This window comes from Cygnus olor, chromosome 7 (genome assembly GCF_009769625.2).
Source record: "Cygnus olor isolate bCygOlo1 chromosome 7, bCygOlo1.pri.v2, whole genome shotgun sequence".
NCBI lineage: Eukaryota > Metazoa > Chordata > Aves > Anseriformes > Anatidae > Cygnus > Cygnus olor.
The window spans coordinates 12,909,892-12,929,018 of record NC_049175.1 but is presented as its reverse complement, the minus strand read 5'-3'; the positions used below and the strand labels follow the sequence as shown (position 1 = coordinate 12,929,018).

Here is a 19,127-nt window from a genome sequence, read left to right as displayed (position 1 = left end):
GTCTTAATCACCTCCCAGACTTTAACACGCAACACACGCACACACACACACCCCACACCCCCAGAACCTGCTTTGGAGAAAATAAGGTTATTCTTGGCATAAACAAGACTGGTGGGAAAGACGAGACAAGTCACGATACTGAGGGGAGGACCATAGGGCAAAGGAGAAATGGAACTCACCGGTGGTCCAGGCCTGCCGTCTAAACCTGAAGCACCCTGAACAGATGGGGAGGGTTAACAAAAACAAGGCAGGAGGAGAGGGGAGGAGGGTAAGGGGGGGAAAGGAGAGGGGAGAGGTGAGTGAAGCAGTGACTTGAGACAAACATATGCTTGCAATCAACAACAACAACTAAAGATCTCAAGGACAAGTGATGGTACTTACAAGCAAACCAACAAAAACAAACAATGAATACATGTAATATTGACCTGCAGCTTTCAGATCCCCTTAAGACCACAAATTTATTTCCCTCTTACCATGCCACCAAGAAAACCCCTGAGGAAGAAGCTGCTCTATGACAGGCGAGGAGGACAATGTGACAGTGGAGTTGAAGCCTGCATTGGCTTTGCACAACACAGAGGAGACACAAAGCTCAGAGGCCTGCAGAGCCATCGGCAGGTCTTCAAGTTCCTACCAAGAAACCCAGGTCCTGTAGGTACACAGGTAGGTAGCTGCAGGCTTCCTCCCCTCTCCATCTCTTGTCCAACAGGAGAGGTGAGGAACTGGTTGTCTGGGGGCTTCTAAGACAGGTGGTCCATCCTCTTGTGTCACCAGCACATGCGTACACCAGGCTGAGCTAAAGGCGCACTTTCCTGTCTGCTTGGTGCTTGCCCTGAATTTCGTCATCCATAAAAGCTTGCAGTGGTTCTGCCTAAGGTCTGTCTGGCACAGTGTGGTATCTCTGACAAAGACCAGGTGAGCAAACTTAGGTAGAACTAGTACAAGCAGTGAGTTTCCTCCACTTGCACGTGACAAAGCCCTCAGCTTGTCAGTCACTAATGCAGACAAACCAACTGAAATTCTGGCACAACATCAAGCACAAAGTCTCACATGAAAAGCCAGCAGAGCCAACTGGGGGATTTTTTTTGGCATCTTTGTAGTAAGCACTATCAAATAGGTCCTGAAATATTTCCACTGCATTTAGTTTGACAGACCGAAAACACTCTGGATCACACGTGGGAAAAGCTCGAGAGAGAGTTACGTAGTTCTGAAGAGGTCCGCAATATCTGTGATCTTACTAGAATCCCAGTAACTGTGCCTCTTAGTTGGCCAGCTGATATAGTTAACCCAACAAACAGAACATTTCCGAGTGAGCCTTCCTGACTCCACAGCTTGGGAGCAGTGTTGTGAAAAGCCAAGGGACTTGGCCATTGCTGGAGCAGAGGCCAAGAGACCAAATGCAGGAATAAGCCACAGGACCCTGGTTTCTGGTGGGGCTCTGCAGGGTAATTCCCAGGGCACCTTCTGTACAGACTGTCACGAGGACCTCCCTTCCCTGTCCTGGTTCCCTCAGAGTTGAGGGAACACCTGTTTTTACACAGAAAGCTTCCATTTGCATTTCTCAGGGCAGAATAGGGACTGGGATTTTATTTCTCGTGGCTTCACTGTCCTTTGGATTAGAGCCTTCCGAAAGCATCCCCTTCTCTCCATTGGCTATGCGAGGAGCCCGTGGCAAATACACTCATAACGAGCTCATGTGAGTGCCTAGAGTTAGATGAAGTGCTGGAAGGTAACCGCTATAAACACAACTGAAAAAGCAAAACATTTTACAAAGAAAGACATGCGCATCTCAGCCAAAGTCAGGGACAAGAGCTCGGGGTGATCAAACAAAGGCAGACAAAGTCTCAAAGTGCACAGGATGCACTCTCGGTAGTGCTCGTTTCCAGGCAGGACTTTCAGCAAGGGGAGATGGTGGGCTTGGCCATCAGTGCTTTTCATGAGAGGATCTGGGGGCTGGCAGAGCAGCTGAGTAGGACTGAGCTAGTGCTAACTCATTCTCAGCACTCAGGTGAGTCTCAGGCACTGGGTGAGGAGGCTTTTTAGCAGATATGATGCAAGCTTTTCTTTGCAAAGTCCTCAAGTTTGTATCTAAAGCTCTTATAACTTCATAATTCTGCCAAAATTCCTTCCCTGTAAGCTAAGCAGTGCACTAGTGCTAGCCTGGTGTTACTGAGTTCACAAAGCAGGAAACAGCAGGCTTCTACTGCGTTGGGGAAAGCATCAATTCCACTGCAGAGGCGATAGGAAAGTACTGGGTGGCAAAGACTGGATGCACTCAGAACCACCACACTTTTGCACAAAGCCTGGCCCAGGTGACAGGCTGCTGGCAAGATGTTTCCTTTGTTACTTCTGCACATCTTTGTGCTTCAGGGAGACATGGCAAGACCAGGCACAGACATTTCAAACAACCCATTGGAAAGTCACTGTTTTCTCCAAACCTGCCACAAGCAGAAAGAGCTAAAAGGATCAGTGATGTATTTAACAGGCTTAGGAGATTAAGATTGCATACAGAAATTGAAGCTTTGTAAGTTTAAGAAGCAAAGGCACAGTTATTTATAGATCATCTTTCTCTGACTTTATATATCAAATCCCTGTGTACATCTCCCATTGAGGGATCTTTTTACGGCTGAAACAAGTTTGGCTTGCTGCTTGCTAGCGCTGCTTGCTTCCTGGATACTTACGGGTAATCCCAGTGGCCCTCTGTCTCCTTTTTCACCCTGGACACCCTTCTCTCCTTTCATTCCATCAATCCCTGCTTCCCCCTAAAGGAAGAAGGATGGAGCAGAAAATAAACCCACGGTGACACCACTTATATAACAAACATTCCTCTGTTCTGCTCTGTTCCGAGAGCGATGAAGCAGCAGAAAATGCAAGAGGCAAAGAACAATGCTTTAGCCTGATTCTTGGCCCAACCTGAAGAAAACCAGTATCAGTCGAGTGACTTGCACGAGTACCTGTCCTACATCAGTGCCAGTAAGAGGGGAAATCAGGCCCAGATGATAATTGAAGATGGTCAAAGGGGGACTGAACTTGCCTCTGTGTTATTCTCCCTGCTCTTGCAAGGTTTGTCAAGTAATTGTTTTAAATGGCTTTACATTTAAATGACTTTACATTTTAAACTGTGGATTCACTGGAAGCGAATGACAGGTGTCTATAAGCTTTGAAGAAAGTCATAACAATCTTTTGAAGACACAGACTTTATACATGCAAAGGCATCAGTTTCAAGATTTGGGGGGAAAATTTTCATTATTTTTCCAACTGTACTTTTGAAATTCAGTAGTATAAACCACAAAGCAGTATCAAACAAATATTACATTTTTATAAATTCAAAATGCAATCCCCAAAGCTTTTTTCCCCACTACTGCAGTTTGTAAAGTATTTAAAAGTCATTATTCTGGTTGCATTTTGAAACACAAGTGTCAGAAGTACAAAGTTTGCACAGAAACAGTGTGTCTGACTGGTGCACCCTTCTACAACTTATAAAAGACAACACTGTCGGCTCACTCTACCAGCACACTCCAGTTTCCATACCCTGCATTACTGCCCCACAACACCATTTGGCTTGGACACACACCTGGAAGAGTTACAAATTTCTAACGTGTCTGCAGAGGGTATAAAATTCTCTTCCCTCCCCTCATTACAGAGCAATTTATTACTAATTACAGGGATGGAGCAAAAACTTCCCCACTCAGGACATCTCATTGCACTTGTTAGTTTAGCCTACATAGATCCTCTGTTTGAGGAGGAAATCAGTGCAGTACTGTTTGTAATCCAGCCTGTGCTGTGCAAGACTGCCACCTGCAATTATTTGGCAGCCAGCCCCCAAGAAGGGGCATGTGCCAAGTCTTAGGGAAGTTTCCCCAGACACTTGATAACAGTAGCTAGTGAGTTACAGACCAGGAAGGCAGATTAATTGTATTTGTAATCAACATTCAGAGAAGAAATGAATCAGGATAAATGTATCCTCTTCTCTAATGCCCAAATAGCACAGTTAGTCAAACACTAAGTCTAGCCAGAATTAAGATGTTTTGCACATTTTCAAACCTTTGCTGTGAGTAAGGAAAAATGCAGATCTCATTGAATATTTCCACTCAAATATTTTTTCACCTAGGTACATTAGTTTACTGTGGGTAAACCAGTGGTGCAGACTGAACAGAAACACATTTAGATGGAGATTAGAAAGCTTTAAATCACCAAGAACAGAGAAGTTCTTGAATGGGTTTACAGCAGAACTTACAGCGTATAAAACCTGGCTAATTTTAAGATAGAGTTCAGTTACTTCGGACTGTATGACAGGCTGCCAGTCCTGTTGTATACACCTTTTACCCTTCAGACAGAGATTTCAGCTATACTCTCACGGGAAGATTTCCAACGGCCAGTGGCTTCCTTCTTCTCTAGGACAGGAGAGAACAACTGGTTTTCTGAATCCTAAAATGAATGCTGCTAATCCATTTTCTTCAAGAAAGTATACAGAAGGTTTTATTCTCTTACCAAGTTGGAAGAAAAATAACTTTGAAAGCTAGGGGGTTGTTGAGGGGAATTCTTGCACCTCAGACAACCCTAGTCAAATTTCAGGATTTGAAGTTTTACAGCCTTACCTTCGGTCCCGGGAGGCCCTGAACACCCTGTATTTGGGATGAGAAACAAGGTATGAGCAATGCCTAAGGGTGTGCCTTAAAAGCCAGGTATTCCAGTTCATTGTACAGCCCAGAGCTTTCATTTTCTGACATGCTGAGGGCACAAATGCTTAGCCCAAAGGCCTCTTTAGTTGTGTAGAGGGCACTTCATGTACTGTTCTCATCTGGTAATGAGGAGGCTCTCGCCAAGAACAACCTGGCTGCAGGCCAGACTTGCTAGTAAGACCATTTTTGCAGTTGATCCCTTTAATCCTGTCCATCCCGTCTCACTACTGTCTTCCCTTTCATCTCAGACTAACGTAACCTTCTCCCTTTACTTCCCCAGCCCCTCGTAGTTCTGACCTGCCCTCGGGGTGGTTTTGGAAACGATGCTAAGCATGTTCCTGCTTCAGTGCTGCAGTGTTTCTGGCAGTTATCTCCACCCAAAAGCCTCCCCAGCCACTTCCCACTCTATCCTCACTCCCGGTGCCTCTCTCCTCAGGTGAATCACTCAAAACCTACCGGAGGTCCTGGTGGTCCTTGAGGTCCAGGGGGGCCAGACATCTAGAAAGCAACACAAGAGAAGTCCCTGTCAACCCACCAGCCTCAGCAGGTGAAGGGGAACTGCTCAGTGGGGAGGCAGGGCACAGGCTGTAGCTGAGCTCTGCCAGGCTTGGAAACCTGGACTGCCCCTGAGGGCTGCGTTAGGAAGTGGCAGCAATCCAGGACAGAGCAGCCAAGAAGCAGCAGCAGGATGCTGGGGAGGGTTATTGTGGCAGCTGCAGAGACTTAGGTGGAAGGAAAGCAGTGATTTTTTTTTCAGAAAAAGGTCCACTTCCACTACAGTCCCACTGTTACTGCAAGGATTCACAAGATTAACAGCTAGATGGCAGCCGTTTCAAAATATCTGGAGGAAGGTTGCTGGCCCTACACACACGAGTACTGATAGCCTGTGGGACTCCTCATTGCAGGGTGCTACAGAAGTTGAGAGTGAGCTTTGAGGGGAGAAGTGACAAATTCATGAACCCAAGATCTATTGAAAATATCTAGATCCAGGCAGGTATTTTTCAGAAAATCCCTTCACCACAAATGCCAAGGAAAATAATTGTTATGCTTCTCATAGGCTTCTGTTCTTTCCTAAGCATTTATTATTGATTGCTTGCCGTGAGCTAGATGGTTCTTGTGCAGAGGAGAAGTAGGGCATCAGGAGCTAAAGACAGCTGGCAGTTCAGCCCCACAAGATGAAGCTGGCTGTCCCTCAGTGAAGGATGTCATAAGAGGGTGGGATGTGCTGGTTTCCAGCAGTCAAAAAATCATCACTCCTTTACTGACAGAGATTGCAGAGAAAATAAGACAGGTGACCTACCGATTCTCCTGGGTTTCCTTTGTCTCCACGCTCCCCAGGCTCGCCCTTCTCTCCCTGCACACAACAACAGACCTTGTCACAACAGCTGCACACTGGTGCCTCACTCCAGCAGAAGCCACCCATGAGCCACCATATGTCAAGCAGCTCCCCAAAGGAGGGGTGGGAACAGAGTGGGTATGTCTCTCACAGCTCCACTTGTCTCCAAAGCACCCTTGCTTCCAGAGGTGACGGCCTACAGAAAGCGAGGCCCCTGGGAACAGTGGCTGTGGACACTGCCTGCCTTTCCCAGCAGCAGCCTCACACCTCTGCGGCACTGCAGCCTCCGAGAGAGGAGGCACAGCAAGCAGGCCCTGCTGTCAGCAAACCAGGTGTCTCGGCTGACTTGGCTGCACAAGCACCTGCCAGAGCCCAGCACCTCCTGCCAGCAGTGGGAGCAAATGCCCAGCTGGCTCCCCGCCTGCTGCTGGAGCCCCAACAAATGTTTGCTGACACCTAAGCACCCAACTCCAAGGGATTGGGGGGGGTGGGGGGGTCTGAGGCTCCTGAGACACTCTGCACTTTGAGAAACGTCTTTCTCTATACTGTTTTCACCAAGCAGGAAAAGTCAGCCTGTCTTTTTCACTCTTACTGTCAATCCTGGAAGTCCAATGGGACCCGGCAATCCTGATGGTCCTGGCATCCCTTGGTCACCTCGTTCGCCTTTCTCTCCAGTGGGGCCATCAAGACCCTATGGATCAAGAAAGATTTGCAGTTTTCTGAAAAACTAAGGCAGGCATAAGAGACATTGCCAGAGACAGGACTAGCTCTGGTCCCTCCAAGAGCACACTGCAAAACCTAGACAGCCTTCAGACACCTAGGGAAAGGGAAGGCTGCACCAGCATTGAAAACAGACAGCGAAGTGCCTGAAAACCCTCCTGTCATTGTGGATGTGCCATTCCCCAGCGCAGGGATGGGGAACTGCTTTCCTGCCTCCAGGTTCTGCTCGTGGTTAAGCAGTTTGCTGTAGCCCATGCTAGAAACACACCAAAAGCTAGCTGTTGTGATAGCAAGAGGTTTTTTTCCTAGTAATCCTCTGAAAACACAAGATTTCACTGCATAAAACCCTCTTGACTAGTGCTGGGGATGCAGGAGTTGTGACAGGCTCAAGCCGGGAGACTGGGCACTGCCCCAGTTACTTAGGGGCTTTGAGGTATCCAAGAAACCCCGTAACCTGGAGAGCCACAAGGACAGAGCAGTGCTGAGAGGGTCCGATTTACTTACCGGTGAGCCGGCTTGTCCTGGCTCTCCTTTATCCCCCTTTTGTCCTGCAGCCCCAGCATGGCCTGGCTCTCCCTTTATCCCAGGAGGTCCATCCTTTCCTGGCAGCCCATGAGGGCCAGGGGGACCCATTTCTCCTGGCTTGCCCCGTGGCCCCTAAAAGAAACCCACACAACAACAAGTGAGTGTAGATAAGAGTAAAGTTAGACTCCCTAGCCCAGAGACTCTTTCATTGCTCATTCACTCAACACTAATGCAATTTGAAGAGGCAGGAAAAATAAATAGTAGACTTGCCTTCCTTGCCATCCCAACTCTTCCTTAGAAGTTAGTACCTTGATAAGCCACTAACACACGTTTTTGTGGAGCCAGATCATTTCCCCCTACCACCTCCCAGGAGGAAAGTAACTGTGCATCAGCAACAGCAAGATGGAGCAAACTAGCCCAATTTAAGGCCACTGAAGGAAAGAGCAATCACAGAGGCAGCTTGTCTTACCTTTTCTCCATCATGGCCTGGAGGACCTGGCAAGCCAATTTCACCCTGAAACACAAAATTGTTACTCTGGCAGTTTGGAAGCAAGTATTCTTACAACTTGTGTGGCATTGGGTTGATGAAGGATGGGCATTACAGAAGCAGTCAGCAGGGACTCTGACTTTCAAAACTAATAGTTACAGAAAAAGCATGGAAAACCCTGGTGAAACAGTACATCATGTGAGTTCTAAGAATTTCACCAGCCTTGTTTACCCAGAACAACAGTTCATGGCCCCAACACTGTAATTCTCCAGCCAACACAATCCCTGCAGAGATCAGTTCCCATGAGCTGCTTCTTAAAAGGGAGTAGAGTAGAAAGGATCCCTCATCTTTGAGATAATGCCTTGGTGGGGGAAAAGGGATTCAGGATTTCATGCATGGGGTGTGGTAGAGCCTGACCAGATGCATCCTGATAGTGCCAATAGGAAGAAGAGGAGCACTGGGGAGGGATGTTTGTGAATTCTGCCGAGAACACTCCCATGTTTCCCTCAGCTCCACAAGGCCTGAGTAAATACCTTCTGTCCTGGTGGCCCTGGAGGTCCAGCCACACCCGGAAGTCCTGGTGGTCCCTAGACAAAGAAAAAACAGTTTCAAAATATCATCAGGGTTTTTATTTGTGTGTTTTGTACCCTGCTCCTCTGAGTTTAAAGGGGAATTTTCCTGGGGACTCCTAAAATTGTATTTGCTTGGGAAGCTAAGCAATGGCAGGCCCTGAGTTAGCAACAGGCTAAATCCAAAGCAAGTTGTAGATAAGTATGCATTTCTCTACTTTCTTACGGAAGAAAAGTTACTACAGCTATTCATTCTTAAAACTGAGAAGAACCTAACGAGGTTTTCCCTTCCTATCTACAAAAATGTATTTTTAGAGTAGAGATCATAGGAGACACTACACTTCTTAGATCCTAATATTTATGAGCAGATTTTATGACCAGCTTTGGCAATTACCACTTTAAGGCAAGCAGCTTAGCCACTAGGCAGCAGCTTAGCCTAGCAAGTGGTGATGCTTACACCCATTTTGCTCTGCCCTGTTGTTGTTCTGTATTTTAAAAATCTAGTTCCCCCTACCCCTGCTTTAAACAATTAGATTTGTATGAGACTCGTGTCAAATTAGACTTACCAGTGGTGAAATGATGTCCTCCCCGCCCACTACAAAGTGCCCACCATGGACTGCCATGGATCTTTATTGCAAATCGCCCAAGGCCTCTTTTTTTTTTTTTTCTACTTGGGTCAGCCCCCCCTTGCTCTTCCCTGCCCCTTCTGAGCAGCATGCGTTACATTACCTCTTAAATCAGAGAAATAAAGGGCATGATTATAAATTCAAGTGCTATGATCAGAAGGCAAGGTGAGCTCTTCCTTCAGCTGTCAACACTGCCCCAACAGCAAAAAAAGCTTCAGTTGCACAAAAATCACCAGGCTACCTGCTTAGGATGAACATATGGCCACTTGCTTAAAACCACACAGCAAAGCCAGAAACTCACCATCAAGGCCAAAGTTCGTATTTCCTAGGAAAAAAAGCGAAGAAACAGTAACAGTCATTTGAAAACAGAAATTCTTCCCAGGCTGGGTTTGTTCTCTTTTAATGTAACACCAGCCCAAATGAGTAAGGACCTTATAGAATGAAGCCAAAAATCATCTCCGAGTCCCATAGAGCTGTTATTCAGCAATTCCTCCCACATCTCTTTTTTCCAAGCAGAACCCAGGCCAACCAGCAGTGCACAGCTCTGGGAGGCTTTGCAGAGGTTTCTTTCACCAGCGTACCCCAAGTCACAGGCCCCTCTTGAGGAGATTCACATGGCCTTTGTGCCCACCAGTGCTAATGCACCTCTTAAACAAGATGCAAAAATGTTTACTGAAACACAGCATGCAGTGAGCTATGGGTCGAAGGGAGCTATAGAACAACTAAGTATTTCCTTTGCTGCTACTGCTGCGGAAGCAGATCTAAGCTGCTCTGGGTTTTCTGCATCCCCTGGGAAACAGTAAGACACCCAACAGCCACCTCGTGGACAGTCAGGCAGTTGCTCACCTGGAGAGCTTCACTGATGTTGCCATCGTAGTCCATCATTTCATCCTTCCCAGGCTCTCCTTTGGGGCCCTGCAAAATACCAGACCTTTAGTCAGAGTTTAGGGATCGTCCTTACCACAGTACAGCCTGAGAGCTGTGGCTCACCCTAAAACAAGGTGTCAGAGAGGGGTCAGTTTCACAAGGTTCTGGTTTCCCATTTGTTGAACTAAGCTCAAAAGCATATTTTATAGAGGAAACACTATAGAACTGTAGCCAGGTGACCCCCAGACTATCAGACAACAGTCAGAGTCTGGCAAACAGTGAAGTTGAGGCCAGAATGCAGGAACTGTCTCTACTGCCAGACTTGGCATATCAGCAAATGGCAGCAGCAGGGTGTCCAAGTGCCAGAATTCAGCCGGGGGTGCCCAGACACACCTCTTGCTGATGAGCTGAGCATGAGGTGGCTCAGAAGTCTATTTTTTTCCCCCTGAAGTAGCAGTACCTTCTGATAAGGGTATGGAGAAGTGGCCTGTGTCAAACTTAACCCCTGACCACCTGTAAGCACTTCAACAGATGGTGAGAACATCAAGAAAGCAGAGGCCCAACCTAGACAATCAGTGCTTAGACCCCTGTGGAGGGCCAAAACCCTTTAGAGGTGTTAGTGAAGGGACACCTACCCGTGGGCCCATGGGTCCCTGCTCTCCCAGTGCACCAGGCTCCCCCTGTAACAAGAACTTGCTGTTAGCAGTGCCCGTCACTTCAGCTGCTTCAGCTCCAGGAACCTCCTCTCTCTGCTGGTCCTCTCTGACAGCCTAGGTTGGGCTAGAAGACCCTGCACGTGCCTGCAATACCTCAATAACCTCAAAGTTTGTAGGTTTTCTTTGCAGGAAGTAGCCTTCAAACCCCCTGGAGCCATACCTGCTCCCCCAAACCAGCTTGATGGGCTCTCTGGCACCCTGGAGATTCAGCATGCTCCAACAGAGGCTGCTGCTGGAAGAGCTGCCTCTGGGGGACCAGGCCAGCCCAGAGGCTGTATTTCACTCTCCCCCTTCAACATGCTGTTCGTACAAAACCTGATCTCTGACACATGACTGAGACCAGCCCATTTTGCACAGAGCCATCTCTCCTTTCCCTTCTCCAGGTTGCCCCTGTTCCTCCCCATCTACCCAGCTGAGGGGGCACCCTCACCCACAGCTAACAGGCTGGGGCAGCCCCTATGCCTCTTTCATCCTGCAGGTACAGCTGCTGAGCATGGGGGGGCTGGCCAGCCAGTCTCCAAACAGTCTGATCCTCTGCTTAACCGTCTGCTTTCTGCCTGCTTCCTAGGCAGCTCAGTTTTAAAGTGCTTCACTTCTGCTACGTTTTCCATGTACAGGAGTAATTTTGCAGCTACTGAACCTGGAGCTGGGTTGCACACGAGCCCTCTGTACCTTTTCCCCCTGCGGTCCTGCAGCGCCAACATCACCAGCTTCTCCCTGAGAGGAAAAGAAAGGGATCATTCTGTATCAGGTGGGTGGTGCAACTCCTGCATTTCCAGGAGGAAGGACCACACCAGCCGAGCACCCCAGTGTGTCACCCCAATCTCCCACCAGGACTTCACACCGGTACCTTTCTCCACTACCCAGCACCAGCAAGTATTGAGCGTGAAGGAAAGCATCCACTTCACACCCCATGGAGGAGTGCAGGAGGGCTGTTCCCCACATACATCTGAGATAGAGCCTGAGTTTTAAGCATTCTTGGGGTGTCCTTTGCCAAGAGGCAGGATTTCTGTGCCTTTCTCTAGGAAGTAGGAGAAGAAGGGGAGAGGAGGTTTGGATGGCCCTGGTCCAGCCTCCCCACCCCACCTGGGGTACTCCCCAGGGACTGGAGGCTGCTGTTGTTCTGGGCACCTGTTTTCTCACAACACCCAGAGGGGACTTATGTGAGCACAAGGAGATTGTTCTCCTCCTCAAAAAACAGTTCACAGAATTTCTCTCCTTCAGCAATTTAAACAACTAAAACACTCTGCAGTAGCTGATATCCCTTCAGCATGTAAGCAGAAATGGGGACGGATGAGTGCAAACTTCCTCCACACCTCGTGCTGGGCACAACCCCTCACAACAAACTCCTCACGCGAGGAAGAACACTCACCTTTGGTCCAGGGGGCCCAGGCAGACCTGGGGGGCCAGGTTCCCCTTTACCTCCTGCCAAGGCATTCTCACTATTTCCCTTCTCGCCCTGTGTGCAAAGAAAAACAGATCATGTCTCGCTCCATCTCTGCAATTTCACCTGGCAAACCGCTGGCTTAGAGATTCAGGGCCCAGGATGAATTTTGTCAGTGTCCCCCCACCCTCAGCTGGCCTCCTGACAACCCAGGGACATCCGTGCTCAGAGCCCCAGCTGGGTGGCCACAAACCAGGCCAGTATTGCTCTGCCTGGGGGCTCCAGCTCCGAGCCCTGCCAGGGCTTCACACAGCTCTCACCTCTTCAGCTGCAGCTCATTCCTTATCCCCACGCCTCCAGTTTGACCACACTGTGGGTTGTTTTTTTCCCCCACTGTTGAAACCAAGCTGATAAAACCACTTGACGATGGCTTTTTTTTGGTACATCTCCCTCTGAAGCTGTAGTTCTCAGGCAGACAGCATTACAGAGCAGATACAAGAGCAGTAACAGGAGCTGTTGTTAAACTGTCATCCTCTGCCACTGCCATTCAGTGCATGGTTCCCTTTCCCAAAGGGCAAGTACCTAGTGAAAGCCTGACCTGGGAGGCGTAGTTGCTGCCCACCTCTCAGAGCACAGCTGAGAGCCACAGGGGAAGGGCTGCACGCAGCTAGCGTAGGAGAGAAGAAGGAAAGGGGATGAAGAATGGCCCCAAAATCGCAGACGATACAAACCTTCAGGCCAGGGAGTCCGGGAAGTCCAGGGTCACCGGCTCGTCCCTTCTCCCCCTGTTGAGGAAACACAGCCAGGGGCTGACTGCAGCCTGTGCAGGAGAAGCAGCCAAAGGAGAAGCTGCTCATGCTCTCAAACTGCTCCCCTTCCCCTCTGGGATCTCATTTTAGGCACAGACAAGGCACCTGCCAGCAGTGCCTGCTCAGGCAGGGACATGCTTTCTGGTGCCCCTTTGCCCATCTCTGCACATCACTGCCATTTCTCTCCCAAGGAAGGTGAGTGGGCAGGGGATCCAGACCCCCCCCCCCATCCACTATCTCCACCTTAATGCTCGGGTCTGCTAAACCCTTCCTGCTGTCAGCCCTCCAGCACAGGCTCTCCCCATTTCTTATAATTAGAGAAGCTGCTGCCCAGGGTGCCTTATCTTATTTGGGGTGCAGGAGTTCAGCTCTTCCCGCAGGAACTGCCTGCTAATTTCCCAGTTTTCACCCCTCCCAGTCACCATGAACTGCACTGCTCTGGCAAGGATCCCAGCCAGCGTTCCTACACCTCTCCCAGGGGTGGCTCCTGCCCCCACCTCCAAACCCCAGCCTCATCACGCCTAAATAAAAGCAGCGCAGCAGCTCAGTTAGCAGCCAAGCTCTGTGACACACGGTGGTGGTGAAAAGCAGCAAAAACAGGAGTTTTGGAAAGGGCAGGAACAGGTGATGGTTTGAGGCCCCCGATGGGATGCCTGAGAGCACGGCCTGCAGAGAGCTGCCCAAGGCACCCTGGAGGATGGGGGATGTCGCAGGGCAGTGAGTAAAGAGGGCAGCCAGCACCCAGCCTTCGCTTGGTGAAGTGACTTTGCTTAGTTCACCACAGCATCTGGATCATCTGTGAATGATGGGGGTTCAGTCAGTGGTCTTGATGTTGAAATTAGGTTCCGTTCAGCCTATTCTATCCAACCCATGGTTTCCAGCTACTGCATGCTGTCTGGGGCTCTGCCTTTTGTCATGACAGAGTGTGATATTGAAGGGTTTTTAATGCCACAAAGACATTTCAAGTGCACCAGCATAAAAAGGTGTCCTTACCTGCAATACTCACGTCTCCAAGACTAACAATTTGTGCAGATTACAAAGAACAATTCAAAACCCCTTTCCTAGCAGGTGCCTAGCTCTCTCCATAGCAGCAGCATACCAGACCAGCACAGCATTCCCTGGTGCTGCACACCAGTCTCATCAGAGCTCAAGGGCACACATCTGGCATGCAGGGGGCTTGCCTCAATGCTCCAAGAACAGACATGCACTGGTGGCTCCATGGAAAATAATTAACAAGCAGTAATCATTTTTAGGCAATTCTGGAGTGCAGTGACCCCTTTCTCTAAGGTATTTCAGCCTGCTGCCACCTGGAAGGCCCCCACCAGTTTTCTCCCATACCAGAGCATGCATCAGCTAATACTTCTCTCCCTGGAAAGAAGAAAAACATTTGCAGGACTTCATGCCCAAAGAAAAAAAGTTTGGCCTTCAGAGTTTTGTTACGGACAACAGAATTTAAATATCCCGAATCCTATCCCAGAGCTCTGCGAGTCCCACGCTCTGCCTTGCTCTGGTTTTGGTACCGTACTTTTCATTCCGGGCACGGTTTCAGTACACATGCCTGTAAGGGCTACAAGGACCCTATTGAAAATGTTGTGCCACCTGAACAACGCTGTAAAGAGGCAGGTTTCCTGAGGAGGGAGGTCAAGTTACTGAATCCTGTTGTAGGGTGTTATTTCTGGAGCCAAGAGATGCAGAACTGTCCTTAGCTGTTCCCAGGACACAACTATGCCCCAGGCACCTCATGCTGCCCTGCCTGCTGCCAGCCCCCACCTCCTGCCAGCGAGAACATGCAAACGCACTTCACCAATGGGGCAAGAGCCAGAGAAGGACACACAATGCCCCGCAAGCACAACAACGCAAGGCCAAGCAGGCTCCTGCCAGCTCCCGCTCTCAGGGAACACAGCACACAAAGCCCAAACACACGGTGTCCTACCCGCTGCCCCCTTTTCCCTGGCAAACCTGGGGGGCCCATCCTCCCTGGGACTCCAGGCTGTCCCTTCGTGGGGAAGAAGAGAGACAGAGAATGGCTGTTACGTGGCTGCCGCATGCTGTAACACAACCCCGCCAGCCTCACACAAGGGGAGCCAGCTGTTCAGAAACCAAGCCAGCTGCTTCACGATGGAGAGTGACAGGGTATTTTTGTACCCTGCCCGCCACAGGAACTCAAACCAGGTCACGGCACTCTGAGACAGGGAGGCTGCGCACGAACAGAGGCACTGGGAGGCAGAGGGGGTCAGGGGAGAAGGAGCTTGCTGAGCCAAGTGTGCTGTGCGTGTTTTGTGGGGTAGGGACAGAAGGCAGCAGGAGGGTGCTCCCCAAGCCACAGGCACCAGCAGGAGGGAGGGAATCTGTTCGCAGTAGTCTCTTGCTCACTTGGCATCACTGCATGTTACTGCCATTTGCTATTGCCCTTGCTTATGGGGCAGGTGTCATTGTGACCTGGATTTGGGCACTGGGAAGTGCAGGGCTATTCCTCAGCTCCCTCATGGGAAGTGGAAAAAAATACCACAAGACAAAATCACAAACAAAACAGAGCAATGCCTACAGAGTACCTTTTCTCCTGGAGTCCCAGGCTCACCCTGGTGGGGAAGAGACAGGAAAATAAAGTGAGAAAAAAAACCACACACACACACACACAAAAAAAAAAACAAAAACAAGAAGACAGCACAAAACCTCCTAGAGCTATCAGGGTGGAAGAAGCAACATTTCTTTATGGATGTCTTGCAAATAGAGGCATGAGGATGCATTAAATGCATATTAAAACAAGCTCCAGGCAGAAGTACTATCTTCATTAGTCAACTCCTGGACTGCTGAAAAAAACACATCAAGCCTCAAACAAGAGGCTTTTGGGAAACTGAGTAACCACCTTGCAGTGTTTCAAGAAGAGACTTCCAGATGCAAGGGAGCATGGTAAGACTCTTCTGCTGGCTTTAAGGAACTTGCCTGCTCCTGGCTCTGTTTGCAGACTGCAAGGCTGCAGGCACAGCTGGGATGTGGGGGTGTGTGTTAATATGGGAACCATGTGGGATCAGGGAGAAAAACCCTCCCCACCAGCTCTGGAGATAACTTCCTTATCTGTCTTTTCTGCAGCAGCTGGAGGTGATCAGAACAACAATCACTGTGCATCTCAGATCCCTCAGGGTAACTTTCGGCCCCCTAATAGGCACCCAGCTCGCCCCTTGCTCTGCTGCCATCCCTGTCCTGCTGTGGAGTGCCATGAGCTCACCAGCCTCTGCTCAGAGAGGTGCAGAGCAGCAGGGGCACTGCTGAAGGGGGATGTAGCCTCTCTGCCAAAAGCAACAGCAGTTCTGCGATTCCCCTTTAGTGGGAGCTGTCCGACCATTTTCCCGTGCTCTCCTCACACAGCTCCAGCCTTTCTCTTGGATGTGCCCTATTTGAGACACTGCAGCGCAGCACAGAACTGACCTTCATCCCGGCGGTGGCCAACCCAGGGGCACCCTGTCAGAAAGAGAAGAGACAGAAACCTTGTTTAAATGAATTGGACATGAGGTTTTTTTGTTGTTAAGAAATAAAACAGTACCAGCCAAGTGGAACTATAAGGCAAAATCCACATCTTTTCCTTTCCAACACTCCGAAGTAATGCTGTAACGCCACAGAGCACACATCCTCCTTCCCTGTACGGGTCGTTCACCTATGGCAGTGGCTTTGCTTTCCAGAAAGCTCCTCTAAAGAGTTGATCGTGGGCACAGCCTGGTCACAAAACCAGATTTCCACCCCTACCCTGCTGGTGAAGCAGGGGCCAACAAGCAGAAAGGCATCAAATAACTGCAGAAAGCAAAGAGACTGAGGACCAAGCACCCAGTCCAGCTCTTGATCCCAGATACGGAGCCCAGATACTGCTTTTGTCAGAGAAGACAAGCCCTGCAGCAAGATGTTTTCAGGAGAGCTGCAAAGCCAGCCACCTTAGGGGAAAAAACAACTCCCAAGCACTGCAATTCGGGTGTCATTCCGCACCACAGAGCAAGCGACCACAAAACCATGGGATTCAGCCTGCCCTGCAACCGGAGACAGGTGCTCAGAAGCCCCAGGAGACAGGTGCACCCGTGGGGACAGGCACATTTTCCTCAACAGCACTGATGCAAAAAGCAGGTCATTGGCATTGACCCTTTGCTCTACAGTCTCTGTGTGCCCTGTGTTAGTATCAGTTAGGGGCTGGTGAAAATGTCCAGTTACAAAAGCAAATATGAGGGATAACAGGGGTCTAAGGAGAAGGGAGGAGGTGAAGTAGTGTTAGGAATTGGGAAATGACAGGGCTTGGGATGTAGCACATGAGGCAGAGAGGAGGACTGGGAGCCAAGTTCAAAGTAAAGAGAGCTTGGAAAAGTTCAAACAAGGAGGAGTGGGGAGCCAGAGAGCAGCGGGATCATACCTCTCAGCTTTCTGAAACAGAAATCAGGGACAAAGCTAAAAAACACAAGGACAGAAGATGGAGATCAGGGATTCTATGCAATAAAAGGGGAAAAAAGCATTCCAGAACGTCTCAGGGGTCAGTAGGTTTTAGTGAATATTGACTAGAGTTATGAAAGGGATTATGTGCAGAAAGTGGCTCGGGTTAGGCTTTCACGGTACATTTGGGATGCCTGTTCCTTGCTCTTTGGCCTTTAAATGGCAGCGAATGCAGATGTTATTTTCTAGTACTGATCCTAGAACTGCAGCAATGCACACACATGCAGGCTTGCTCACACACACCGACCCTGACCCATTGCTGCACTAGTCCGGGTCCACGCCTGCACAACCCCGCTGCCTGCTGCGGGCAAACACGCACCACGCAGGTTTGCAGCGGTCACTCGGGGCACCCGGTTCGCAGAATGCCAATTCCCTAGAGACCTCGGCAACCGGCTGCTCTCGCTAGCAGAAAGCATTCAGATCCTGATGTTGCAAGACAGCATCAGACCGGGCATGCCATTTGCTTTGTAAAACCCTTCTTCCCCCACAGTCACCGCCAGGAATTGGGCCCTACACTTCACAATTTAGAAGCAAAAAGAATTCAGCTGAGGACAGCCATCGACCAACAGACACACACACCAATCCAGGTGATGCTTGCGCATCAGGGACAGCCAAGTGGTATGGGTGAGGTCAAGCAGACAAGCATCACTGCGCTGTTTACAAGGTACCTTCATGCCATGTCTTCCCGGAAGCCCTGGCATGCCTCTCTCCCCCTGGAAGCAGAGCAAGAAACACAGGAAAAGAGCAACAGACACAACGTGAGTCCTCCCAGGGCCCCGTGAGGAAGGCCAAGCGCACAGGAGATGAGGAAGGCCACTGGGTGACATGGGGCACAGCCCATTTTCCCCACCTGACTCCTCTCACCAGGGCCATTTACCAGCAGTGGTAAGCAAAAAAAAAACAGCCACCCATGCTTTGCTCTCCTTTCTCTTTTCTTCTTGGGGTGACTTGCACTTCCCTGCTGGCATGGCAGTGTCCCCCACAGTGAGAGCCCACTGCCAACCCCCCAAACACATCCCTCTGCTCAGAGTGGGGAGTTTCCAGGGGCACAAGCTTTCCATTCAACTGCATCTCCAAAGGTAAGGGGCACTCTGGCCATCCAGCAGTGTGAGCCCAGTGAAGAACTGAGCAAAGGGATAAGAACTATGACAAAGCAGGGACAAAAACAACAAAAAAAAAATCTTCCCCATCCTCCTTGCACTTCTCTATTCTGCTGTAGTTGTGGCTTAAGACTCATCACTTCTTGCTCAGCCAGTTCGTGGCACGCACCCTGTTCTGCTCTAGAGAGATCCCCAAACACAAAGAAGTGACAAATCCTGGGAAGGTAAATCCAAGGAACCCGGTGAGTCACCACCTCTGCAAGACCAGGGTACATTTAGGACACAGACCTAACTGCAAGAGGCACCTTCCTTGGGTTGCGCTGGTTCATTCAAACAAGCAGAAGTGTGAGTTTTTACATGGATGCTGAGCTAGGTGTCAGGGTCACACCAACAACTGAGAAGGCAGAAGAGAAATACCCTTTTTCCTCAAAAACTTGTTGTTTAATAATAAAACATAACCATTGCACAGCGCTTTTTATTTACTGAGCTCAAAAGATTTTTGAAAGGAAAAGTTTCAGTGCAGGACAAGGCTGTCCTGTGATCTGAGATGAGAGATCACAGATTAGAGAAGCAACAGCGCTGGGAACAAAGACAGTCTCTGTGTCCTGCTACAGTATTCTGCGGGGCACAGGGAGCTGCTCAGTCTGCGGCCACTACAGGATGAACAAACCTGTGCAGGGAATCATCAAGTCCAGGGTTTTTCTTGTACTGTAATCCTGAACTGTATCTGATATAAATGAAAATGAAACATCTTCAGAGAGACTGCTTACTGATGTTGTGTTCAGTCCTTGCTTGGAAGCACTGTGTAGCAGGAACATATGTGCCTTAAAAATTTTAAAAAG

General features: G+C 49.4%; 1 protein-coding gene across 11 annotated transcripts in view; it reads right to left on the bottom strand.

The window, feature by feature from the left end:
* The window catches only part of COL13A1 (collagen type XIII alpha 1 chain), a 103,108-nt gene that overhangs the window by 12,263 nt on the left and 71,718 nt on the right, over positions 1 to 19,127 (bottom strand). For 3 of the 11 annotated variants that reach the window (XM_040564545.1, XM_040564546.1, XM_040564550.1), the window contains 19 exons: positions 17,854 to 17,898; positions 16,145 to 16,177; positions 15,271 to 15,297; positions 14,652 to 14,714; positions 12,641 to 12,694; positions 11,898 to 11,984; positions 11,198 to 11,242; positions 10,445 to 10,489; positions 9,789 to 9,857; positions 9,244 to 9,267; positions 8,281 to 8,334; positions 7,730 to 7,774; positions 7,240 to 7,392; positions 6,608 to 6,706; positions 5,980 to 6,033; positions 5,136 to 5,177; positions 4,596 to 4,622; positions 2,679 to 2,759; positions 180 to 215 (listed from right to left, as the gene is read on the bottom strand). In XM_040564545.1, the coding sequence (XP_040420479.1) occupies positions 180 to 215; positions 2,679 to 2,759; positions 4,596 to 4,622; positions 5,136 to 5,177; positions 5,980 to 6,033; positions 6,608 to 6,706; positions 7,240 to 7,392; positions 7,730 to 7,774; positions 8,281 to 8,334; positions 9,244 to 9,267; positions 9,789 to 9,857; positions 10,445 to 10,489; positions 11,198 to 11,242; positions 11,898 to 11,984; positions 12,641 to 12,694; positions 14,652 to 14,714; positions 15,271 to 15,297; positions 16,145 to 16,177; positions 17,854 to 17,898 (1,083 nt within the window). The remainder of the gene's footprint in view (positions 1 to 179; positions 216 to 2,678; positions 2,760 to 4,595; positions 4,623 to 5,135; positions 5,178 to 5,979; positions 6,034 to 6,607; positions 6,707 to 7,239; positions 7,393 to 7,729; positions 7,775 to 8,280; positions 8,335 to 9,243; positions 9,268 to 9,788; positions 9,858 to 10,444; positions 10,490 to 11,197; positions 11,243 to 11,897; positions 11,985 to 12,640; positions 12,695 to 14,651; positions 14,715 to 15,270; positions 15,298 to 16,144; positions 16,178 to 17,853; positions 17,899 to 19,127) is intronic. The other 8 variants (XM_040564548.1, XM_040564552.1, XM_040564549.1 and 5 more) reach the window with 5 other exon arrangements.